Source organism: Bufo gargarizans, chromosome 10, assembly GCF_014858855.1.
Source record: "Bufo gargarizans isolate SCDJY-AF-19 chromosome 10, ASM1485885v1, whole genome shotgun sequence".
In the NCBI taxonomy this organism is placed as follows: domain Eukaryota; kingdom Metazoa; phylum Chordata; class Amphibia; order Anura; family Bufonidae; genus Bufo; species Bufo gargarizans.
The window spans coordinates 25,129,243-25,149,539 of NC_058089.1; the positions used below are offsets into that span (position 1 = coordinate 25,129,243).

Sequence of the window (20,297 nt, forward strand, 5' to 3'; positions counted from 1 at the left end):
ATCTCAATACCGGAAAGTGTGAAAGTAGCCTTAGCAGGTTTTCCAGACATAAACAAGTCTTCAGATGTAAACAACAGAGCCAAACCAGTCAGTCAGTGTGTCAGATTTTTCCCCCTCCAAATCTGTGCATAGTCCGTTATAGTAACTGTGGAAGATTTTTTACTTCTCAGTGCACACATAGAAAGTCACAAAGTCTCTCAGTACTAGCTGGCCGTGCATTAACCCATTCCACAGTGCAGATATAGATATAGTGCAGATATAGTGTATAAGAAAAAAAAAGAGGAGAACAGAATGTGAAGGATTGTACGGATGGAGTTACAGGAGGGAGAACGGAGAGCCGCCCACCTGAACGCACAACAGCTTGAAGAGCATGTAACAGAATAAGAAATCTTTGCTGCTGCTCACCTTCCCGCCAGGCTCAAGGACCTTGGAGTGCACAGATAGCTCAAGAAAAGCTCTGGTGACTACCTTTTAACCTGTATTGCTGCGTTTTACTAACCATTGGTGCACTTACCTGACGAAGGGACCAGTCTGGCCCCGAAATGCCCAAATTGTCATGAATAAAGCAAGTTCTGTGCATTTGGACACTTAATGATTCTTCTTTGCAGTGCCACCAGAGCTTTCCTTGTCTCCTCTTGTGCAGATATAGTGTAGATATACTGTAGTACAATAATGGTGCAAATGAGTAGAATATATGACAATAAACTTGTAAAATGGAGTTCAACAAGATGAAACAGTATAAGTGAACACAAGTGAGCATAAATCACAGTGTTAGCCCTTCCAAGGGCTCTAAAGTAGTCAGTTGAAGACTTTTCATAGTAGCAATAAGAGCAAACGTCCATAGTCCTAAGTACCCTTGCTCCATGGCACTGCATAAGTATTTGATCTTCTGTTTTTCTGACTATAAGACGGAGAGGACTATAAGACGCACCTAGGATTTAGAGGAGTAAAATAAGAAAAAAATATTTTTCAGCATACCTCAGATTAGAACCCCCAATCCTCATCAGTCCCCCAAATCAGATCCCTATTCTTCATCAGACCCCAGATCAGACAACAAAATCAGACCCCCAAGCTCCATCAGACCTCAGATAAGTCCCTCATCAGATCCCCAACCTCCATCAGCCTCAGATCAGAACCAATCCTCATCAGTCCCCCAAATCAGATCCCTATTCTTCATCAGACCCCAGATCAGACAACAAAATCAGACCCCCAAGCTCCATCAGACCACAGATAAGTCCCTCATCAGATCCCCAACCTCCATCAGACCCCATAGGCCTCACATGAAAAACGCATCAGCCTCAGATTAGACCCCCCATCAGACCTCAGATCAGATATAAAAAAATAAAAAAAACTTATCTTGCTTGCTCCAGACAGTGCTCCCACTCTGCAGATCTCCCTAGTTGTCTTCTGGCCCATTCTGCACCATGACCTGACGTTGGACAGCGCCAGGTAAGAGTGCGCATCTACGTGCACTACATCTGATGCTGTATGCAGTCAGGACACAGTGCAGAGTGGGACCTGGAAGAAGTCTAAGATGGGTGAGTACAGCCCTCACCGCTCCCCGTGCATCCTGCATACTAATTACTGCTTCATCTTCATCAGACGACTGTATATTTGTGTCCCCATCTGTTCCGTAATTTTGAAAAAAGATAGAACATGTCCTATTCTTGTCTGTTTTTGCGGACAAGAAGAGGCATTACTATCATCGGGCTGGCAGTTCCGTTCTGAAAAATGCGAAATGCACAGCGCCAGCATCCGTGTTTTCAGATCCGCAATTTGCAGACCGCAAAATGGATACAGTCATCTGAATGAGTCTTTAATGGAAGTGCTCATTAGCATTTGGACTATAAGATGCACTGCCATTTTTCCCTCACTTTGGGGGGGGGGGGGGGGGAGTGGATCTTATAGTCTGAAAAATACAGTATATGGATATTCAGCTTAAAAAGAATATTTCCATCAAGCAGAGATAACTGCCTGTTCTTCAGTGGAGGTGAAGACCGGCTTTTACATGCAGCGATCTCTCCACACCTAAATCCCCACCAGCTAAATAATTAACCCCTCTGGCACCAGACAGGGAAGGTCCCAGGAGAAAGGAGGAGGCACCTACATGCTGCAACCAAAACACATTGCCACTGGCAACAGCATGAACGGCAACCATGTTAGGGCACACACCAAAGGCCATGACACTCTCACCACTCAAAGCCCTCCCAAACCGAAAAGGGGAAGCTGGTGGGGCACCCACAACAACAGAGGGGAAAAAAAAGAACAGAATCAGCGTCAATGCAAGCAAGTCTCCCCATGACTGTCGCCAACATGCCGGAACCACAAACAAGGAACCGGCCAGCTACCCAACAAGCAGCTCGAAGAGACCGCACTGGCGCTGCCTCCACCTCAGGCACGGTTCAGACCCAAGGTCGCTGCCAGCAAACATCCCCGAACCAGAATACACCACAGCCAGCACAACAAAGATGCAACCAGCAAAACGGCCCAAAAGTCCGGAACCACAGAGAGTGGACGAGAAGAGATTTAAACACAGGTAACGGTTCACACAACAACGGCGACACCAGTCACCGTGAACCACACCGTTAACAGAATCTCTCCTTTCACCCCCTCTCTGGAGGATAAGCATGCGCACCAGAAAATGTCAGGAGACACATGCTGAGCCCTCTTCCGAAGGCCACAAACAGAGTGGCCTTTGTGGAACATACTGTTGTTGTGGGGAGTGGCGGAAACCCCCCACCGTACAATGGGGAGCAGACAGGAAAACAACTAGGCCAGTGACGGAGATAAGGGAGTAGGTCACCTCCTATTGCATCCCTAATCCTCGCCCTAACTCCTCACCATTTGAGCAGACTTGGATGGTAACTGGATAGACAGTTAAGCACACAATACAACACACTTAACTGCTGCAGCAACACCAACTGGAACCCGAGCATGAGTACTGGTGCCCACACACTATACGGGACACAGTACAAACAACCACACCCAGGTATCCAGCACACCAGTTACTGCCTGGAAACCCCCATGCAAGCAGGACGCATGGCCGCCCCCAGGCAGAGCAGCATACAGACTTGTAGTTCCCCCTCTGGGGAACCCTGACACCCCCTTCAGGAGGCACACCACACAGGGAACATGTCTAGCAAACATGCTGGACTATAGATACCAACAGACCATACATATAACAACCACTAGACAAGACAACAACCACCCATACATAAACAACAGCAAACATATGCAAGGGTAGTGAAGGGAAGGTGAACAACGGGAACATAGGGAAGACATCATGCAGACCTTGTTGTTTTACAAGGTGGCCCTGAAGCACTGGCACATGGTAGAGACCAGGCAGGAGCACTGCTCCAGCACACAGCAAGGCTGGAGGAACACTAACCCCAGCCAACAGGCCATAGACAATTTAAACCTCGTGGCCACACCCAGGACACACCTAAGTCCCCACCAGCTAGATAATTAACCCCTCCGGCACCAGACAGGGAAGGCCCCAGGAGAAAGGAGGAGGCACCTACATGCTGCAACCAAAACACGTTGCCGCTGGCAATAGCATGCACGGCACACACCACTGGGCCTGGAAAAGAGTCCCGGCCACCTGAGAAGAGTCCTGGTTATTCATTAGTTCCTGCTCTCCTGCCCACCTGCTGATGACTGACAGGCTTCTACCTAGTTTTCTCCCAACCATCAGCAGATGGGTGAGAGCAGGAGATTATGAATAACCAGGACTCTTCTCAAGTAGATTTGACTCTTTTCAAGGCCTGGGCTGCAATGATTATGATGCTGGTTCTCGGTAACCACTTTCTTTTATCTCATGAGTGACACACCGCTGAAATCAGCATTTCTGTCACTAATTTATGCTGCCCTCAGTGAGGTCAGCGAAAAGTTGATGACAGGTTCCCTTTATTATACAGAAGAAGCAAACTATCTTTACACAGCGTTAAAGGGACACTACCATCATTTTTACAACCCCCCCCCCCCCACCCCTCCAAAAGTTTTTTTTAGGTCACTCTATGTTTTCTACTTCCTGTCCTAGCTCAAAACTTATATTTGGACTTTTAGCAAAACAGACAGCGTCGCTGAACTTTCTCAGTCAGACCATTCAGTCTGACCAGGAAGGGGATGAGCAACTTAAGCCTGTATTAGACATTGCGAGAATCAAATGGAAAATCGTAATATTGTTTGCAAAAGAGCGATCTTCACACTGTGTAATAGTTTCCAGCATCGCAAAAATTGTTCGATTCTCGCTAATTGTGATCTTTCAGAATGCTTTAAAACTCTTGTTCATCGAGCGCATACCCGAGCGTGTAAATAGTCATCACCGGCTCATTAGAAGACCAGACTGTAGGTGTGGTGTAGTGTTGTAGGCGTACCAACAGGTGTGTTTATGTAAATCAAAGTAATTAATATTTGTTCAGCCGTTGGCTACTGTGAACCGGAAGTACGAGCGATTGAATAGCGAAAGAGTTGCGTTTGTTTGCCATTTTTCAAGCAGATGCCGGCACAACCACGCGGTCAAACATTCGTTTGTACACTGGAATTTTGTACTGTAACCCCCAAGGTCTACAACATGTAGTAAAATATGCAATGCAATGCGCCGTTGGTACAGTAGGTGGTACAGGAGGTGGTACAGTAGGTGGTACAGTAGGTGATACAGGAGATGGTACAGTAGATGGTATAGGAGGTGGTACAGGAGTTGGGATAGTAGGTGGTGCAGGAGGTGGTACAGGAGGTGGTACAGGAGGTTGTACAGTAGGTGGTACAGGAAGTGGTACAGTAGGTGGTACAGGAGGTTGTACAGTAGGTGGTAAAGTAGGTGGTACAGGAGTTGGTACAGTAGGTGGTACAGAAGGTGGTACAAGAGTTGGTACAGGAGGTGGTACAAAAGTTGGTACAGGAGGTGGTACAGGAGGTGGTACAGGAGTTGGTACAGTAGGTGGTACAGAAGGTGGTGCAGGAGTTGGTACAGGAGGTGGTACAGGAGATGGTACAGTAGGTGGTACAGTAGGTGGTACAGGAGGTGGTACAGGAGATGGTACAGTAGGTGGTACAGTAGGTGGTACAGTAAGTGGTACAGGAGGTGGTACAGTAAGTGGTACAGGAGGTGGTACAGGAGGTGGTACAGTAGGTGGTACAGTAGGTGGTACAGTAGGTGGCACAGGAGGTGGTGCAGGAGTTGGTACAGGAGGTGGTACAGGAGATGGTACAGTAGGTGGCACAGTAGGTGGTGCAGGAGTTGGTACAGGAGATGGTACAGTAGGTGGTACAGTAGGTGGTACAGTAAGTGGTACAGGAGGTGGTACAGTAAGTGGTACAGTAGGTGGTACAGTAGGTGGCACAGGAGGTGGTGCAGGAGTTGGTACAGGAGGTGGTACAGGAGGTGGTACAGTAGGTGGTACAGAAGGTGGTGCAGGAGTTGGTACAGGAGGTGGTACAGGAGATGGTACAGTAGGTGGTGCAGGAGTTGGTACAGGAGGTGGTACAGGAGATGGTACAGTAGGTGGTACAGTAGGTGGTACAGTAAGTGGTACAGGAGGTGGTACAGTAAGTGGTACAGTAGGTGGTACAGTAGGTGGTACAGTAGGTGGTACAGAAGGTGGTACAGTAAGTGGTACAGGAAGTGGCACAGGAGGTGGTCTAAAACTTCTAAACACACCTTTTTGATGACACCATACACCATTTCCCCGAAAGTCCACCTCCATGAGCTATAATCTTTGAGTGTAATAACTGCATAGACGAATGATAGCGATCGAATTCCCGCTTACTAAAGCGACCATTGCTCTGTGTAATGTGAGCGTTTTCAAACGGTAACGCAGCTCTAACTATTCAATCGTCATTGGTACGAAATCTACTTGTCTAATACAGTTATGATTCCGCAAATCGCGGATCCTCAAAACACGGACACCGGCCATGTGCGTTCTGCATTTTGTGGATCGGTACGTCCTGCCCTCTGTTAGGAATGCCTATTCTAAATAGGACATGTTCTATTATTATTATTTTTTGCCAGGCCCCAAAACGGACAGCACACGGTGTGCCGTCCGCATCTTTTGTGGCCCCATTGAAACGAATGGGTCTGCATCCGATTCACCAAAAATGCAGATTGGATGCGGACCAAAACTATGGTCGTGTGCGTGGGGCTTTATGCAAACTTTTATTGAACGCTCAGGGACGCTTCAAGTCTCAAGCTAACGTTTGCTACATGGTGTCACAGCCGAATCTTTGCTCTGCATTTTTTGCATATAGCATACGGACCCATTCATTGAAATGGGTCCGCAAAAAAGACAAAAACGGACAGCACACCGTGCGCTGTCCACATACGTATGTCCGTTCCGCAAAAAAGACAGAACATGTCCTATTCTTGTCCGTTTTGCAGACAAGGATAGGCATTGTTCCAATGGGTCGGCAAACAAAAATGGACATCATCCGTATTTTTGGCGGATCTGCGTCTTGCGGCCTGCAAAATACGTACAGTCGTGTGAATGCCCCCTATTAGGTAACCTAGGGCTTGAATCTTTGCAGAACAAAACACGTGAATACAGTGCAAGACGCCATAGAGTACTGAGACAGGAAATGATGCTACCGTGCAGAGCTGACCCTGTGCATAATGCTCTGCAGCGCGTATACGTGTCTTCACAGCATGCACAATAGGCCCCTGCCATGTGCAAATTATACAGAAGAATTCAAGATGGAGCAGATTTACGGATAATATCCGACATAAATTCTGCACAGAATTATCCGGCCTGTGTATCTGGCTGCCGTGCATCCTGTGTGCAATATGAAATACAGAAGTGTAATACGTCCACAAACCACATCCTGTAGAATGTAGGGGGGGGGGGGGGGGAAGGAGACAACACAATGTGACACAACACAGGAAAGAAGAAAGATTTTCACTGCGGCAAAGCACAACCCATACTAAGAAAAGAATCAAGGACAATAGATCAAGAGCTGCGTCTTCCCCAGCTGTACGGCAGGCACACCCCACCGAGCTGGCTGCAAGGGGGGAAAAAAAATCAGATTTGCAAACACCCATATCACATACATCTGGATCGTATTGTAAGACGCGTGCACCCTGCCACTCCCTCACACACACAGCCTGACACTGCTACACAGCGACACGCTGACTGTGACCGGACAAGATGTCAGACAGTGAGGACGCACAGAGACAAGACGCTGGCGAGCAGCAGGCGGCAATCGGAGAACAATTGGAGGAGACCCAAAGGTGAGTTGGTGATAACATTTCAGTAACGTGTACGGGGATTGGTAGCGTGGCTGCCATATTTCTGCAGCAGATGTAGCAGAGCTGAATCGGTCATTTAACCCTTTCAGGTTGCACTTTTTCAGGTTGATAAACTTGGCTCTGCTACATCTGTGTCTTGACTTTCAGGCCCCCCGGCGTTGTGTTCTGAGCCAAAGAGCTGCATCTGGATGGGTCGGATGTCAGATGACAGAGGAATGGAAGCAATTCCAAATGCTCCTCATGCGACGCGCCAGCGCACAGATTCACCGCGAGTGCAGACCTCTGCCACTTGTGTATGGAACAGCTGAGCTCCATGTGATGCGTCCATGTGGTCCTGGCCAAACCAGACACTAAACACAAATATTCAAATATCGTGTACGTTTTTCACTCGTGGGGGAAGAAGTGCCGTGAAAAGCAACCCAAACTAGAAGTAATAATTCCCTAAGTCCTCAGGCACACGACCGTTCCGTTTTTTTTTGCGGTCCGCAAACCGCGGATCCGCAAAAAACGGAAGCCGCCCGTGTGCCTTCCGCAATTTGCGGAACGGGCGGCCCATTGTAGAAATGCCTATTCTTGTTTGCAAAACGGACAAGAATAGGACAGGTTATATTTTTTTTTGTGGGGCCACGGAACGGAGCAACGGATGCGGACAGCACACGGAGTGCTGTCCGCATCTTTTGCGGCCCCATTGAAGTGAATGGGTCCGCACCCGAGCCGCAAAAACTGCGGCTCGGATGCGGACCCGAACAACGGTCGTGTGCATGAGGCCTAATACTGTGAGGCTTCTTCTCATGTCCGGTATTCCACTTCTTCCTTGGATTATAAGTATTAATGGACGGCCACAAACTATCATTAAATTCCATTAACAGGTGCAGAGCACAAACCTGGGGCGAACTGCGCTCCTCTAGTACGAAAATGTGTATGAAATGGTTTACGTGAAAAGTTTTTAAATTGAAATGGAAACAATATCTGGTTATCTATCTACTTTGTATCTATCTATCTATTTATCTATCTATCTCATTATCTATCTCTCATCTATGTCATAACTTTCTACAGTATCTCATATCTATCTATCTATCTATCTATCTATCTGTCTATCTATCTATCTATCTATCTATCTCATATCTATCTATCTATCTATCTATCTATCTATCTATCTGTCTATCTATCTATCTATCTATCTATCTATCTCATATCTATCTATCTATCTATCTATCTATCTATCTATCTGTCTATCTATCTATCTATCTATCTATCTATCTATCTATCTCATATCTATCTATCTATCTATCTATCTATCTATCTATCTATCTATCTATCTATCTATCTATCTATCTACCTATCATGAATTAATTAGTCATGTGCAGTGGAATAAGCAGGTTCTTGCTAGCAGTGCAATTGTGAGTTACAACAGCTTTATAAAAAAAAAAGCTGTTGTAACTTAAGAATTGAGGGGCACGTTTATTAAGACCAGCGGTGGATCGTCGAAGATAAGAAGAGGCCCCTTCATAACTTCCGCATATCCAGCGCCGCTTCTAAATGTAAGACAGTTTCCGAGCAGGTGTAGAAAATGGTAAAGGAGCCCACGCAACGCCCACTTTTTTAGACCTGGCATGAGCGGTGAGAAGTCGCAGATTGCGTCGTGGTGAGAAGTCGCAGATTGCGTCGCAACTAAGCTTTGAGCTGCAATGTGCGCCTGAAATTTAGAAATATTTCAGCTTGATAAATGACCCCCTGAGTCTCTTATCCCTGCCGATTGCACTGCTGGCAAGGATCTGCTTCTTCCATCGCACATGATCATTTACGATTCCATGCGAATACACTGTGAATGGCGCTGTGCTTCTAGCTGCGTTTAAAGTGCTAGTTCCAGCCAGGGGCTGCAGGGAACAACTGATCAGTGGCGGTGCCAGGTGTCGGGCCCCCACCAACTGTATATTGATGATTGAACAGATGTAGCAGAGTTAACACACACATCTGGCGAGTTACACATCTAGTTAACACATTATGACTCTGACTGTTACCTCTGCTGCATCTGTATATTGATGACTCTTTGAACTTTTTTGCACAGCAGACAGTCTCGCTTCATTCGCCACCATGTGGCCACGGAGAGCCCGTCCCCCCGCCCCCCTCCCTCTGTAGTGACTCAATTAGAACATCACACAGTACGCTAATCAGTATAATTCTCTTCTGTGGGCATCTTTATCTACCAAGAGAACAATAGACCTGTCCTACTGTTATCCCAATTCTACACCTACTGTTATCATGAGAACTACTCTTCAGATAACATCTCCCTCTCACAGCAGCAGTAAACTGACAATGGATTACCTCTGTACATAGTAGGTCATGTCATTTCTGGTGACTGCTACAGAAGGACAATATTTTGTATTAAATTTTCAGTTTCATAGTACTGCCGAAAACAGCCAAAAATTCTAAACATGAATGTTGAATAAAAAAAATACTCCTTCCTGGTACAAAGCAAACAAATGCTGCAGTATGCAATTTCTTCTTTCACCTTAAAGGGGTTATCCCATGAGTAATGTAAAAAATGAAAATTAGAAATCATAGGGGGTGTGTCCATTCTGCTGCAGCTCAGGGGGCGTGTCCATTCTGCTGCAGCTCAGGGTGTGTGTCTATTCTACTGCAGCTCAGGGTGTGTGTCTCTCGCTATTCACTTGTATGGGTAAGCATGCTCCCATAGAATGGAGGGAGCTGCACATGCACAGTAATCTCTTCATTCACTGCCACAGGGTTTTCAGGGGACTTGCGTTCTCCAGATACTTGCAGGTCCCATTTATAACATATCCTGTGGACATGATATAAATCTTTAAATTTCATAAAACCACAATATAATTGCTTACAGAAAATATTCTGCATGCCTATGGGAACCTCTTGTCAGGATGGGGCCCTTTACCTCTGGGCACCTTACAAATGCCCCAATAATACTAAACTACAGTAGGCTATTGTGTCCAATATAAGGCCCTTCCACAAGTCCTTTTAACCATTCAACAGCGTTTATAGAGATCACATGACTCATGTCCGGCGAGGGTCTAAATCCTGGCACCACCACCGATCATCTGAATGAGCACGGGGCTTCCTTCATTGTTTATCCATGCACAGCGCCACACCTAGGTATGTGGCTGTGTCTGGTACTGCAGCTCAGTCCCTTCCACTTGAATGAGCATGTCTCTGGCTAGAAGGTTTTCAGAAATGGTTTACATATTTTTATTTACACTAAAGGGTCTTTTTCTTGTGGAAGTGATCAGACTGGCTCCTTCCACAATGTACTTGTCAAAACTATAGTTTTGGAAAGAACCGTAAAGTTTCTAATTACTTTCTTCCTCAGATTTGTGATACCAGTAAGTGATATGTTTGTCATGTCATTCTTTCCTATAGGAGTAGGCTAGTGCTATAGGACGTCTTTATCTATCTATCTATCTATTTATATCTATTTATCTATTTATATCTATCGTCTGTCTATCTCTATCTATTATCTATCTATTTATATCTATCTATCTATCTATCTCATATCAAATTCAATTCAAATTCAAACCATCTTTATTGGCAGGACTAAATACATTTTAGCATTGCCAAAGCAAGTAGGAAATAATTGGGTAGGGTTGGGGTATGGGGACACATCCAGGGTGGGGATATAGGGTAGGTATGGGGAATAGAAACACATACAGGGTGGGGGTATAGGGTAGGGTTGGGGGATGGGGACACATTCAGGGTGGGGATATAGGGTAGGGTTTGGGGATGGGGACACATTCAGGGTGGGGATATAGGGTAGGGTTGGGGAATAGAGACACATACAGGGTGGGGATATAGGGTAGGGTTGGGGGATGGGGACACATTCAGGGTGGGGATATAGGGTAGGGTTGGGGGATGGGGACACATTCAGGGTGGGGATATAGGGTAGGGTTGGGGGATGGGGACACATCCAGGGTGGGGATATAGGGTAGGTATGGGGAATAGAGACACATACAGGGTGGGGGTATAGGGTAGGGTTGGGGGATGGGGACACATTCAGGGTGGGGATATAGGGTAGGGTTGGGGGATGGGGACACATTCAGGGTGGGGATATAGGGTAGGGTTGGGGGATGGGGACACATTCAGGGTGGGGATATAGGGTAGGGTTGGGGAATAGAGACACATACAGGGTGGGGGTATAGGGTAGGGTTGGGGGATGGGGACACATTCAGGGTGGGGATATAGGGTAGGGTTGGGGGATGGGGACACATACAGGGTGGGGATATAGGGTAGGGTTGGGGGATGGGGACACATCCAGGGTGGGGATATAGGGTAGGTATGGGGAATAGAGGCACATACAGGGTGGGGGTATAGGGTAGGGTTGGGGGATGGGGACACATTCAGGGTGGGGATATAGGGTAGGGTTGGGGGATGGGGATATAGGGTAGGGTTGGGGGATGGGGACACATTCAGGGTGGGGATATAGGGTAGGTATGGGGAATAGAGACACATACAGGGTGGGGGTATAGGGTAGGTTTGGGGGATAGGGACACATACAGGATGGGGGTATAAAAGTCTGTGACATATGAGGCTCCTCTCAGTCTATGGCAGGCAGTAATATATTGTGCTGCTATGGCGATGTATTATCCTCTAACCCCAGCAGTTTGGAAAGTCTCTCTTACTCCTCCATGGAGGTGAAGTCTGGGCAGAGATCAGACAGTCTCCCGAAGTGGGTGTCCCTCACTGCTGAGTATTCGGGGCACTGCAGCAGAGCCTCATCCTCTGGCACACTCTGCTCTCTCTGTCGGTGCCGCCCGGGTTTGCTAAGCAGCCTATAGGAGGCCAGTCTGTATGGGCACAGGATCTATCAGTCTCTGGGGTTGGGGAGTTTCTCCATATATGGGGCCAGTTTATCCTCCCTCTGCAGGCTCTGGTATACTGTCAGCTTTTGTGATGTTCTTACGTCGTTCCTACAGACGCTGATATACTTCTCTTTGCTCTATCTGCGCTGTACTTAGTAAACTGCTAGCGGGGTTGCCAGGTATCGGACCCCTACCAACAAATTGATGACCTCTCTTGAGTATAGGTTATCAGTGTTAGGTCATTAATATTAAACACCCAGAAAACCGATTTAAAGGGGTATTCCCATCATAATGATCATTGTTAAATCTGATTTGACAGTGATCATTTTTGTAATTATATTTGATTAACCAATTCCCACCGTTTAGGAGAAAATTCATCCCCACTTACCTCATTGTTGTCATTCGGTCTCGTCTGGTTACGGCCACCGCTCTTTTCCGGAATCCCGGTGGCTGCGCTTGCGCAGAAGACTCCTTTTTTTCTCCCGGCCGGGCCGCTCCCTGTCCTGAACGTGCACGCCGCCGCGCATGCGCGATGGTGACTTCTTCCTGGCCAGAACGCACACGCCGGCTCTGACTTAACTGGCCAGGAATAAGCCACCATGGCGCATGCGCAGCGGCGTGCGCATTCAGTCCAGCGCGCGGCCCGGCCAGGAGAAGACTTCAATTAAGATGAAGCCTGCCAGAATACAGGAAGTAAACGGCGTGCTGGCAGCAGGTAAGTATGAAAATGCAAAGTGGGAATACCCCTTTAAACTTTGGGTAGAAATGCTCTTTTTGAAGGAAGTTATCTTTTCAGGTTCCCGAGCTTACAGGAAACAATGGTTTCACATGTGACCTACAAATATCCTGGCCTTACCATAGCAGAGATCTGCTTCTACAAGGATACACAAGAGCCCCCGACATGGTGGTGGATGACGCTTATCTGCTGACATCTACATTTTTAACTTAATTTGAAAATATCTTAAAGGATGCAACTAGAGATGAGCGAATTGAAGTTGATGAAGAATTCGATCTGAATTTCAGGAAAAATTTGATTGGCACCGAATCCGAATTCTCTCACACTTCATGGCAACGAATCAGCATTTTTTCCTAAAATGGCTGCTGCACGTGTTAGGACATGGAGTAAGGAACTCTGGGAATGAGGTATCACCCACAATGCCATGCATGCAGCCAATCAGCAGCCAGCCCTGTGATGTCACAGCCCTATAAATAGCCTCAGCCATTGGATTCAGCCATTTTCTAGAGTACTTAGTGCAGGGAAAGACGTCAGCAGGCGCTAGGGACAGTGCTAGGAAAGACTTTAAAACTTTTATTTTGCTGTATAGAAGTTCAGGGAAAGGATAGAGAGGAATCATTTCACAGTATTGAAGCAGAACAGGGTTCAGTACGGGAGGTTACAGCCTGGGTAATAGGAACAATCCTATTACACCTCGCTGCACTGACTGCGGATCCAATTGCCATTATACAGCTCTGTAATTCCAGCAAACCGTTCTTGTTATTGGGGTTCATGTGCTGTTTGATACGGCCATTAACAGGGTTTTATTACAAGGAAATATTTCTACGTTTTATTTGCCCTTGTGCGGTGCAGTTATATGTTCTAAAGCATTTTTGGCTTGTATTAGTGGGAAAAAGGGCTTATTAGCTGATTTGTGGTGAAGTGTGAAAATTACAGCCCTTTTTGGCGTGTATTAGTGGCAATAAACACCAATAGTAAATGACTCACAGTAGTGAGTACCCGTGCCAAGCCAACACGTATAGTTAAACACCAAAAAGGAAAACAGGGCTAGCACACAATAATATTATATATAAACTTTATTAGCGTCTCCAAACGAGACAAAAAGCAATAAAATATACATAGAAAACAATATGATGGTGGATAGAGAGCACACCAGATGACATGGAGCACCACTAAGGCCCCTTTCACACGGGCGAGTTTTCTGTGCGGGTGCGATCCGTGCGGCGAACGTATGGCACCCGCACTAAATCCTGACCCATTCATTTCTATGGGGCTGTGCACATGAGCGATGTTTTTAACGCATCACTTGTGCGTTCAGTTGAAATCGCAGCATGCTCTATATTGTCCGATTTTGACGTGACGCAGGCCCCATAGAAGTGAATGGGGTGTGTGAAAATCGGATGGCACCCGCAAGCAAGTACGGATGCCGTGCGATTTGCACGCATGGTTGCTAGGAGACGATCGGGATGGAGACCCGATCATTATTATTTTCCCTTATAACATGGTTATAAGGGAAAATAATAGCATTCTGAATACAGAATGCATAGTAAACCAGCGCTAGAGGGGTTAAAAAAATAAATAAAAAATTTAACTCACCTTAGTCCACTTGCTCGCGAAGCTGGCATCTCCTTGTGTCTCCTCTGCGCTGAGCGGCTGAACAGGACCTGGGGTGAGCTGCTCCATTAAATATCGGTTAAGGACCTTCGATGACATCACTCCGGTCATCACATGGTCTTTTACCATGGTGAATCACCATGGTAAAAGATCATGTGACGTACCATGTGATGACCGGAGTGACGTCATCGAAGGTCCTTAACCGATATTTAATGGAGCAGCTCACCCCAGGTCCTGTTCAACTTCAGCGCAGAGGAGACACAAGGAGATGCCGGCTTAGCGAGCAAGTGGACTAAGGTGAGTTAAATTATTTTTTATTTTTTTTAACCCCTCTAGCGCTGGTTTACTATGCATTCTGTATTCAGAATGCTATTATTTTCCCTTATAACCATGTTATAAGGGAAAATAATACAATCTTCAGAACATGAATCCCAAGCCCGAACTTCTATGAAGAAGTTCGGGTTTGGGTACCAAACATGCGCGATTTTTCTCACGCGAGTGCAACGCATGACAATGTTTTGCACTCGCGCAGAAAAAATATCGCGCATTTTCCCGCAACGCACCCGGCTTTTATCCGGGCAAAAAAACTGACGCCCGTGTGAAAGAGGCCTAAAGGCTCATCCTATTATGGCAAATTAATTAAACGAGATAACATATATTATGCATAAAAGCCAAACAGGATGTCAAATACATATAATCAGGCAGGACTATCAGGACAGGGTAGAGATATCATACAATGTACAAGAAAGAAATATAAAGTGCATAGTGCAAATGTCACAAAGTATATAGATCACTCAAGCTGAATTGTCCGCTAAGAAGCCATAAGATAGATACCTGGGTGGTGCACCAACAACCCCAACGTACGTTTCACGCAAGCTTCTTCAGGGGGAAGTGTGTGTCACACTTCCCCCTGAAGAAGCTTGCGTTAAACGTACGTTGGGGTTGTTGGTGCACCACCCAGGTATCTATCTTATGGCTTCTTAGCGGACAATTCAGCTTGAGTGATCTATATACTTTGTGACATTTGCACTATGCACTTTATATTTCTTTCTTGTACATTGTATGATATCTCTACCCTGTCCTGATAGTCCTGCCTGATTATATGTATTTGACATCCTGTTTGGATTATATGCATACTATATGTTATCTCCTTGAATTAATTTGCCATAATAGGATGAGCCTTTAGTGGTGCTCCATGCCATCTGGTGTGCTCTCCATCCACCATCATATTGTTTTCTATGTATATTTTATTGCTTTTTGTCTCGTGTATTAGTGGCAAAAAAAAAAATATTATTTGCCGTTCAGCGGTGCAGTTATATGTTCTAAAGCCTTCTTTGGCGTGTATTAGTGGGGAAAAAAAGGGCTTATTAGCCGTTGTGTGGTGAACTGAGAAAATTGCAGACTTTTTGGGGTGTTTTAATTTCCTTTTCATTTATTTATTTGATCTAATAGTATGTCAGACAGAGAAGTGCCAGGTCCTGCACAGGGGAGTGGCAGAGGCCTAAATGTTTCTGGCGCAGGCACAGGTCACAGCAGAGTAAAGGGCCGTGGCAGCAGGAGTCGCAGCGAGAGGCCTGAGCTCCCAGTGTCAGCTAGCAGTCGTGTTTTGACCAGGAACCCAGCAGTTCTTAAATGGTTGACTTGTTCATCCACTTTGTCCCAAGTGACATCAGACACCCCCAGCCAAGAGTCAGTGGGTTCGTCAGACACAACTCTTAGTTGGCATGGTCCGGGAGCAGGCCCTGTGCCCTCACCTGTCCTCAACCTGCCTCTGTCCTTTTCTGTTCCCTCAGCCAGACAAGTATTATATGCTGTGGGCTCAGCTCCACTATACAGTGAGGACGAGCTACTAGAGGACAGTCAGCAGCTACTGGCCAGCCAAGATGGGGAGAAGACATCCGCCGCTTCCTCCGGTAGGTGGGAGCTGGTGTTGTGAGTGGTCAAGCTCCTGACCCAGAGACCGTTGAGGAGGACATCAGTAACGTGCAGACAGTACTCGATGATGATGATGTAGCTGATCGCACTTGGGAGCCGGGTGAATTAGGGGCTTCATTATCATCGGAAGAACAGGGTGGCAGCTTGCCCATGAGGCAGTGGCGGAGCCAGCAAGTCGTTAGTGTGGCCGGGAGTCAGCAGGGTGGCAGCAGTGGGAGGTCAGGAGCCAAACGTGCCCGGGGTAGACCACCCGCTTCGCTGGAGCCTACCTTCCTGGAAAGTAGTGGTGCAGGGGTTCACAGAAGCAGCTGCGGTAGCAGTCAGTTACTGCGGAGTGTTGGGGGTAAAATCAACTACTCGGCGGTGTTGCAGTTTTTTGTTAAGCCGCAGGAGGAGGTGAACATGGCCGTTTGTAGAATCTGTGGGGAGAAGGTGAAGCGTGGCCAGGGTGCCAGAGTTGGCACCACGGCCCTGCTTCAACATATGTAGCGTCACCATAAAGTGGCCTGGGAGAACTGTGGCTCTGATGTGGTGGTCCAGCCTGCCGCAGAAACCGCTGCATCACCCAGTGGCATGCACCCGATTTCAGGCAGTCAAGGCTCCACCATCTCAGCCGAAGGGAGCTGTCTGTCCTTCCCATCATCTGCTGGTCCTGATGATCCTGCTCCTCCTCTTTGTCAGTCATTTAGTCAGCAATCGATCACTGAAGTAATTGCCAAGAGACAACAGTATGCATGCACTCATCCAACGGCGCAGAAACTGAATGTGCTCCTGGCCAAGTTGCTGGTGCTGCAGTCCCTCCCTTTCCAAGTGGTGGACTCTGCAACTTTCAGAGATCTGATGGCTTGTGCCGAGCCGAGGTGGAGTGTTCCAAGCCATCATTTCTTTGCCAAAAAGGCAGTACCAGCCCTGCACACGTATGTAGAACAGAAGTTGGGCCAGTCCTTGAGCCTGTCTGTGTCTGCCAAAGTGCTCCATATGTTGGACCGACTATACGAACAGAGAAAGGCCATAAACGATTTTTTGATGATCCAAGCGGACAGGTGTACTCCCCTGTGTAACTTCGATGTCAGCCAGTGGCAGCTCATGTGTGACACCTGCCATTTGCTCAGGCCCTTTGAGGAGGCCACATTATTTGTCAGTCGCCAGGACTACGGGATTAACAACGTCATTCCACTGCTTCATGTCCTGGAACAGATTTTGGTAAATCTGGCTGGTCAGGGGACTGGAGACGTGGCGCCTAGATCTCACGGCCACATGAGCCCTGTGGGGGCTGAACTGGAGGAGGCGGAGGAGGAGATTGGAGCACAAGCAATGTGTAGTGAAATGGGTGGTTTTTCTACACAGGTGACAGGAGAGGAGGAGCAGCAGCAGTAAGAGGAGCTACAGGGCTATGAGGAAGACGAGGCAGAGGACCCAGACACACCGTGGCAGTATGCAGTGGAGAAGGAGGCAGGGAGTCCCTCCGAATCACTTGCGCAAATGGCCCGATGCATGCTCACTTGCTTGCATAGTAACAGCCGAATTGTCACCATTCGGCAGAGGGATGACTTCTCTCTCTCCACCTTGTTGGACCCTCGCTACCGGTCCAAAATGGGGGCATTTTTAAAACCTGCTGATAGGGAGGACAAACTGAACTACTATAGAGACATCCTAAATAGTCAGTTGGCCGCTGCCTATCTGCGCCATCGTCCATCCTCTCGCAGGTCTGACCAGGGGGGCCCTCTGCGCTCACATTCCTCTGCCATGGCTGCTGTGGCAGGGTGGGGGGTAGGAGCAGTTCCATCTCCATCAGCAGTAACTTGAGTTTAGAGTTGCTGATGAGCAGCTTTCTTCACCCGCCTAGTGAAGACACTACTCACCAGCAGCAGCTAGACCTGAAGCAGGACCTGAACCAGCTGGTGGTGGCATACTTGGATAGCACCCTTTCACCCCACATTGAAGATCCGCTGGACTACTGGGCAGCCAAACTGGATTTGTGGCCGCAGCGGGGGCCATAGTTACTCCAAGAAGAACTCACCGGTCCACCCAAAATGTGGAAAGACTGACCTTTGTCAGGATGAATAAGGCATGGATTAGCCAGGATTTCCACCCACCAATGCCTGATGCATCATACTAGATCATCCATGGTGCCACACCAACACTTTGACAAAAGAGACTGGTTTCTACTGGCTACCTGCCTCAGCTACTATTCTGATGCTGCCACCTGCCTGATGCCACACATCTGATGCTAAGTGCTCCTTCTTTCACCCACCATCTTCAGCTGGTACTGGTATTGCCATCCACTCTGTCACTGGGTCACTCTGTGGTCTACCGATGCTGCTGCCACCTCCACACTATGTCACCTTGCCACTCTGTGGTCTCCTGATGCTGCTGCCACCTTCACACTATGTCACTCTGCCACTCTGTGGTCTCCTGCTGCTGCCATCTCCACACTATGTCACCTTGCCTTCTCCTGATGCTGTTGCTGCTACCTCCACACTCTGTCATTGTGCCACTTTGTGGCCTCCTGATGATGCTGCTGCCACCTCCACACTGTCATTGTGCCACTAAGTGGCCTCCTCCAGATGCTGCTGCCGCCACCTCCACACTCTGTCATTGTGCCACTCTGTGGCCTCCTGATGCTGCTGCCACCTCCACACTGTCATTGCCCCACTCTGTGGTCTCCTCCTAATGCTGCTGCCACCGCACCACTATGTCATAGGGCCACTCTGTGGACTTCTCATGCTGTTCCCATCCTCCCCACTTCATGAGTGGGCCACTGTCAGAAGGAAGGAAAAATGAGACGCACAACGGAACCTGTAACAGCTGTAAGGCCTGCATAACATGGTCCCTAATTTGCATCAGAATTGGCTTATGATTTGGTAGCCAAAAGCAGGAGTGGGTACAAAATACAGAAGACATGAAAATATTTCATTCACGTGTCTTCTCTGTTTTGGATCCACTCTTGTTTTTTTGGCTTTAGCAATGCCGATGGATTATTGCGCAAATGCTTACCAAGTGAAGGCGGATGCTCCACAGACAGGATCCGTTTTCGGGGGGTTATTGTTCTGACGGATCAGAGGAAGGGCAAAATAATCAGTGACGTCAACACAAACGTACTGCTGACACCCTCTCCACTCTGTCGGGGGGGCTTTACTTGTATAAGCGTTTAATAGAACAGGTTCTGTAGAGATCTATGTGGAATCAGCTGGCGACGGTGTAAATGGAGTATGCTTCTTCTTGACGCTGACATTGACGTGTAAGGCTGAGTTCACACTTGAGTTATTTGGTCAGTTTTGGCCCTGTAACTGCCCAAATAAGTGAAGTAGTGCAGTGGATTCTAAGAGTGACGCCAGTCATCTGCATGTCATACTGACTCACAGTATTGTTTCACTCCCACGGCAGACTTCCTATGCGTGTTACTGCAAGGCACAGTGTTCTACACCACTATAAATGCTCTCTGCAGCCAGGAAACTGCTGCTTTTAACGCGATTTGGCCACTAATAAATTCGGATCGAACCAAATAATTTGGCGAACCGGCCGAATTGAATTTTTTAGAAATTCGCTCATCTCTATATGCAACGTCTTCCCTGCCTACATAAAGGGAAAAATGAGAGGGGTCAGAGACTGGGTCACTGATAACCCCCTGACTAGATATAAATGGACTTTATCAGCTATAATAATATTTCTAACTGGAAATTTGTCCAGTTAATCTTTGTGAGATAAACTTCAAAACAGCTGATGTCTAGAGAGACGGAAATGAGTACACAGAACGGGGCCAAAGTGGAGGAAGAATGTAAATGGCAGGAAAATGTCAATTACAAAATGTGTGTTTTCATTGTACATGAGATTTTAGACTTAAAGGGGTATTTATCTCCGACATACAGTAGATGGCTTATTGCCAGGATATGCCATCGATGTCAGATAGGTGCAGGTCCCACCTCTGGGACCCACTCCTGTC

The 20,297-nt window shown here is 47.3% G+C and overlaps 1 protein-coding gene across 2 annotated transcripts in view; it reads left to right on the forward strand.

Moving 5' to 3' along the window:
• The first annotated feature begins 6,873 nt into the window (after nt 1-6,873).
• The window catches only part of LSP1 (lymphocyte specific protein 1), a 79,635-nt gene continuing 66,211 nt past the window's right edge, over nt 6,874-20,297 (forward strand). The window contains exon 1 of one of the 2 annotated variants that reach the window (XM_044269490.1): nt 6,874-7,222. In XM_044269490.1, the coding sequence (XP_044125425.1) occupies nt 7,140-7,222 (83 nt within the window). In that variant the 5' untranslated portion in view covers nt 6,874-7,139. The remainder of the gene's footprint in view (nt 7,223-20,297) is intronic. The other variant, XM_044269488.1, reaches the window with a different exon arrangement.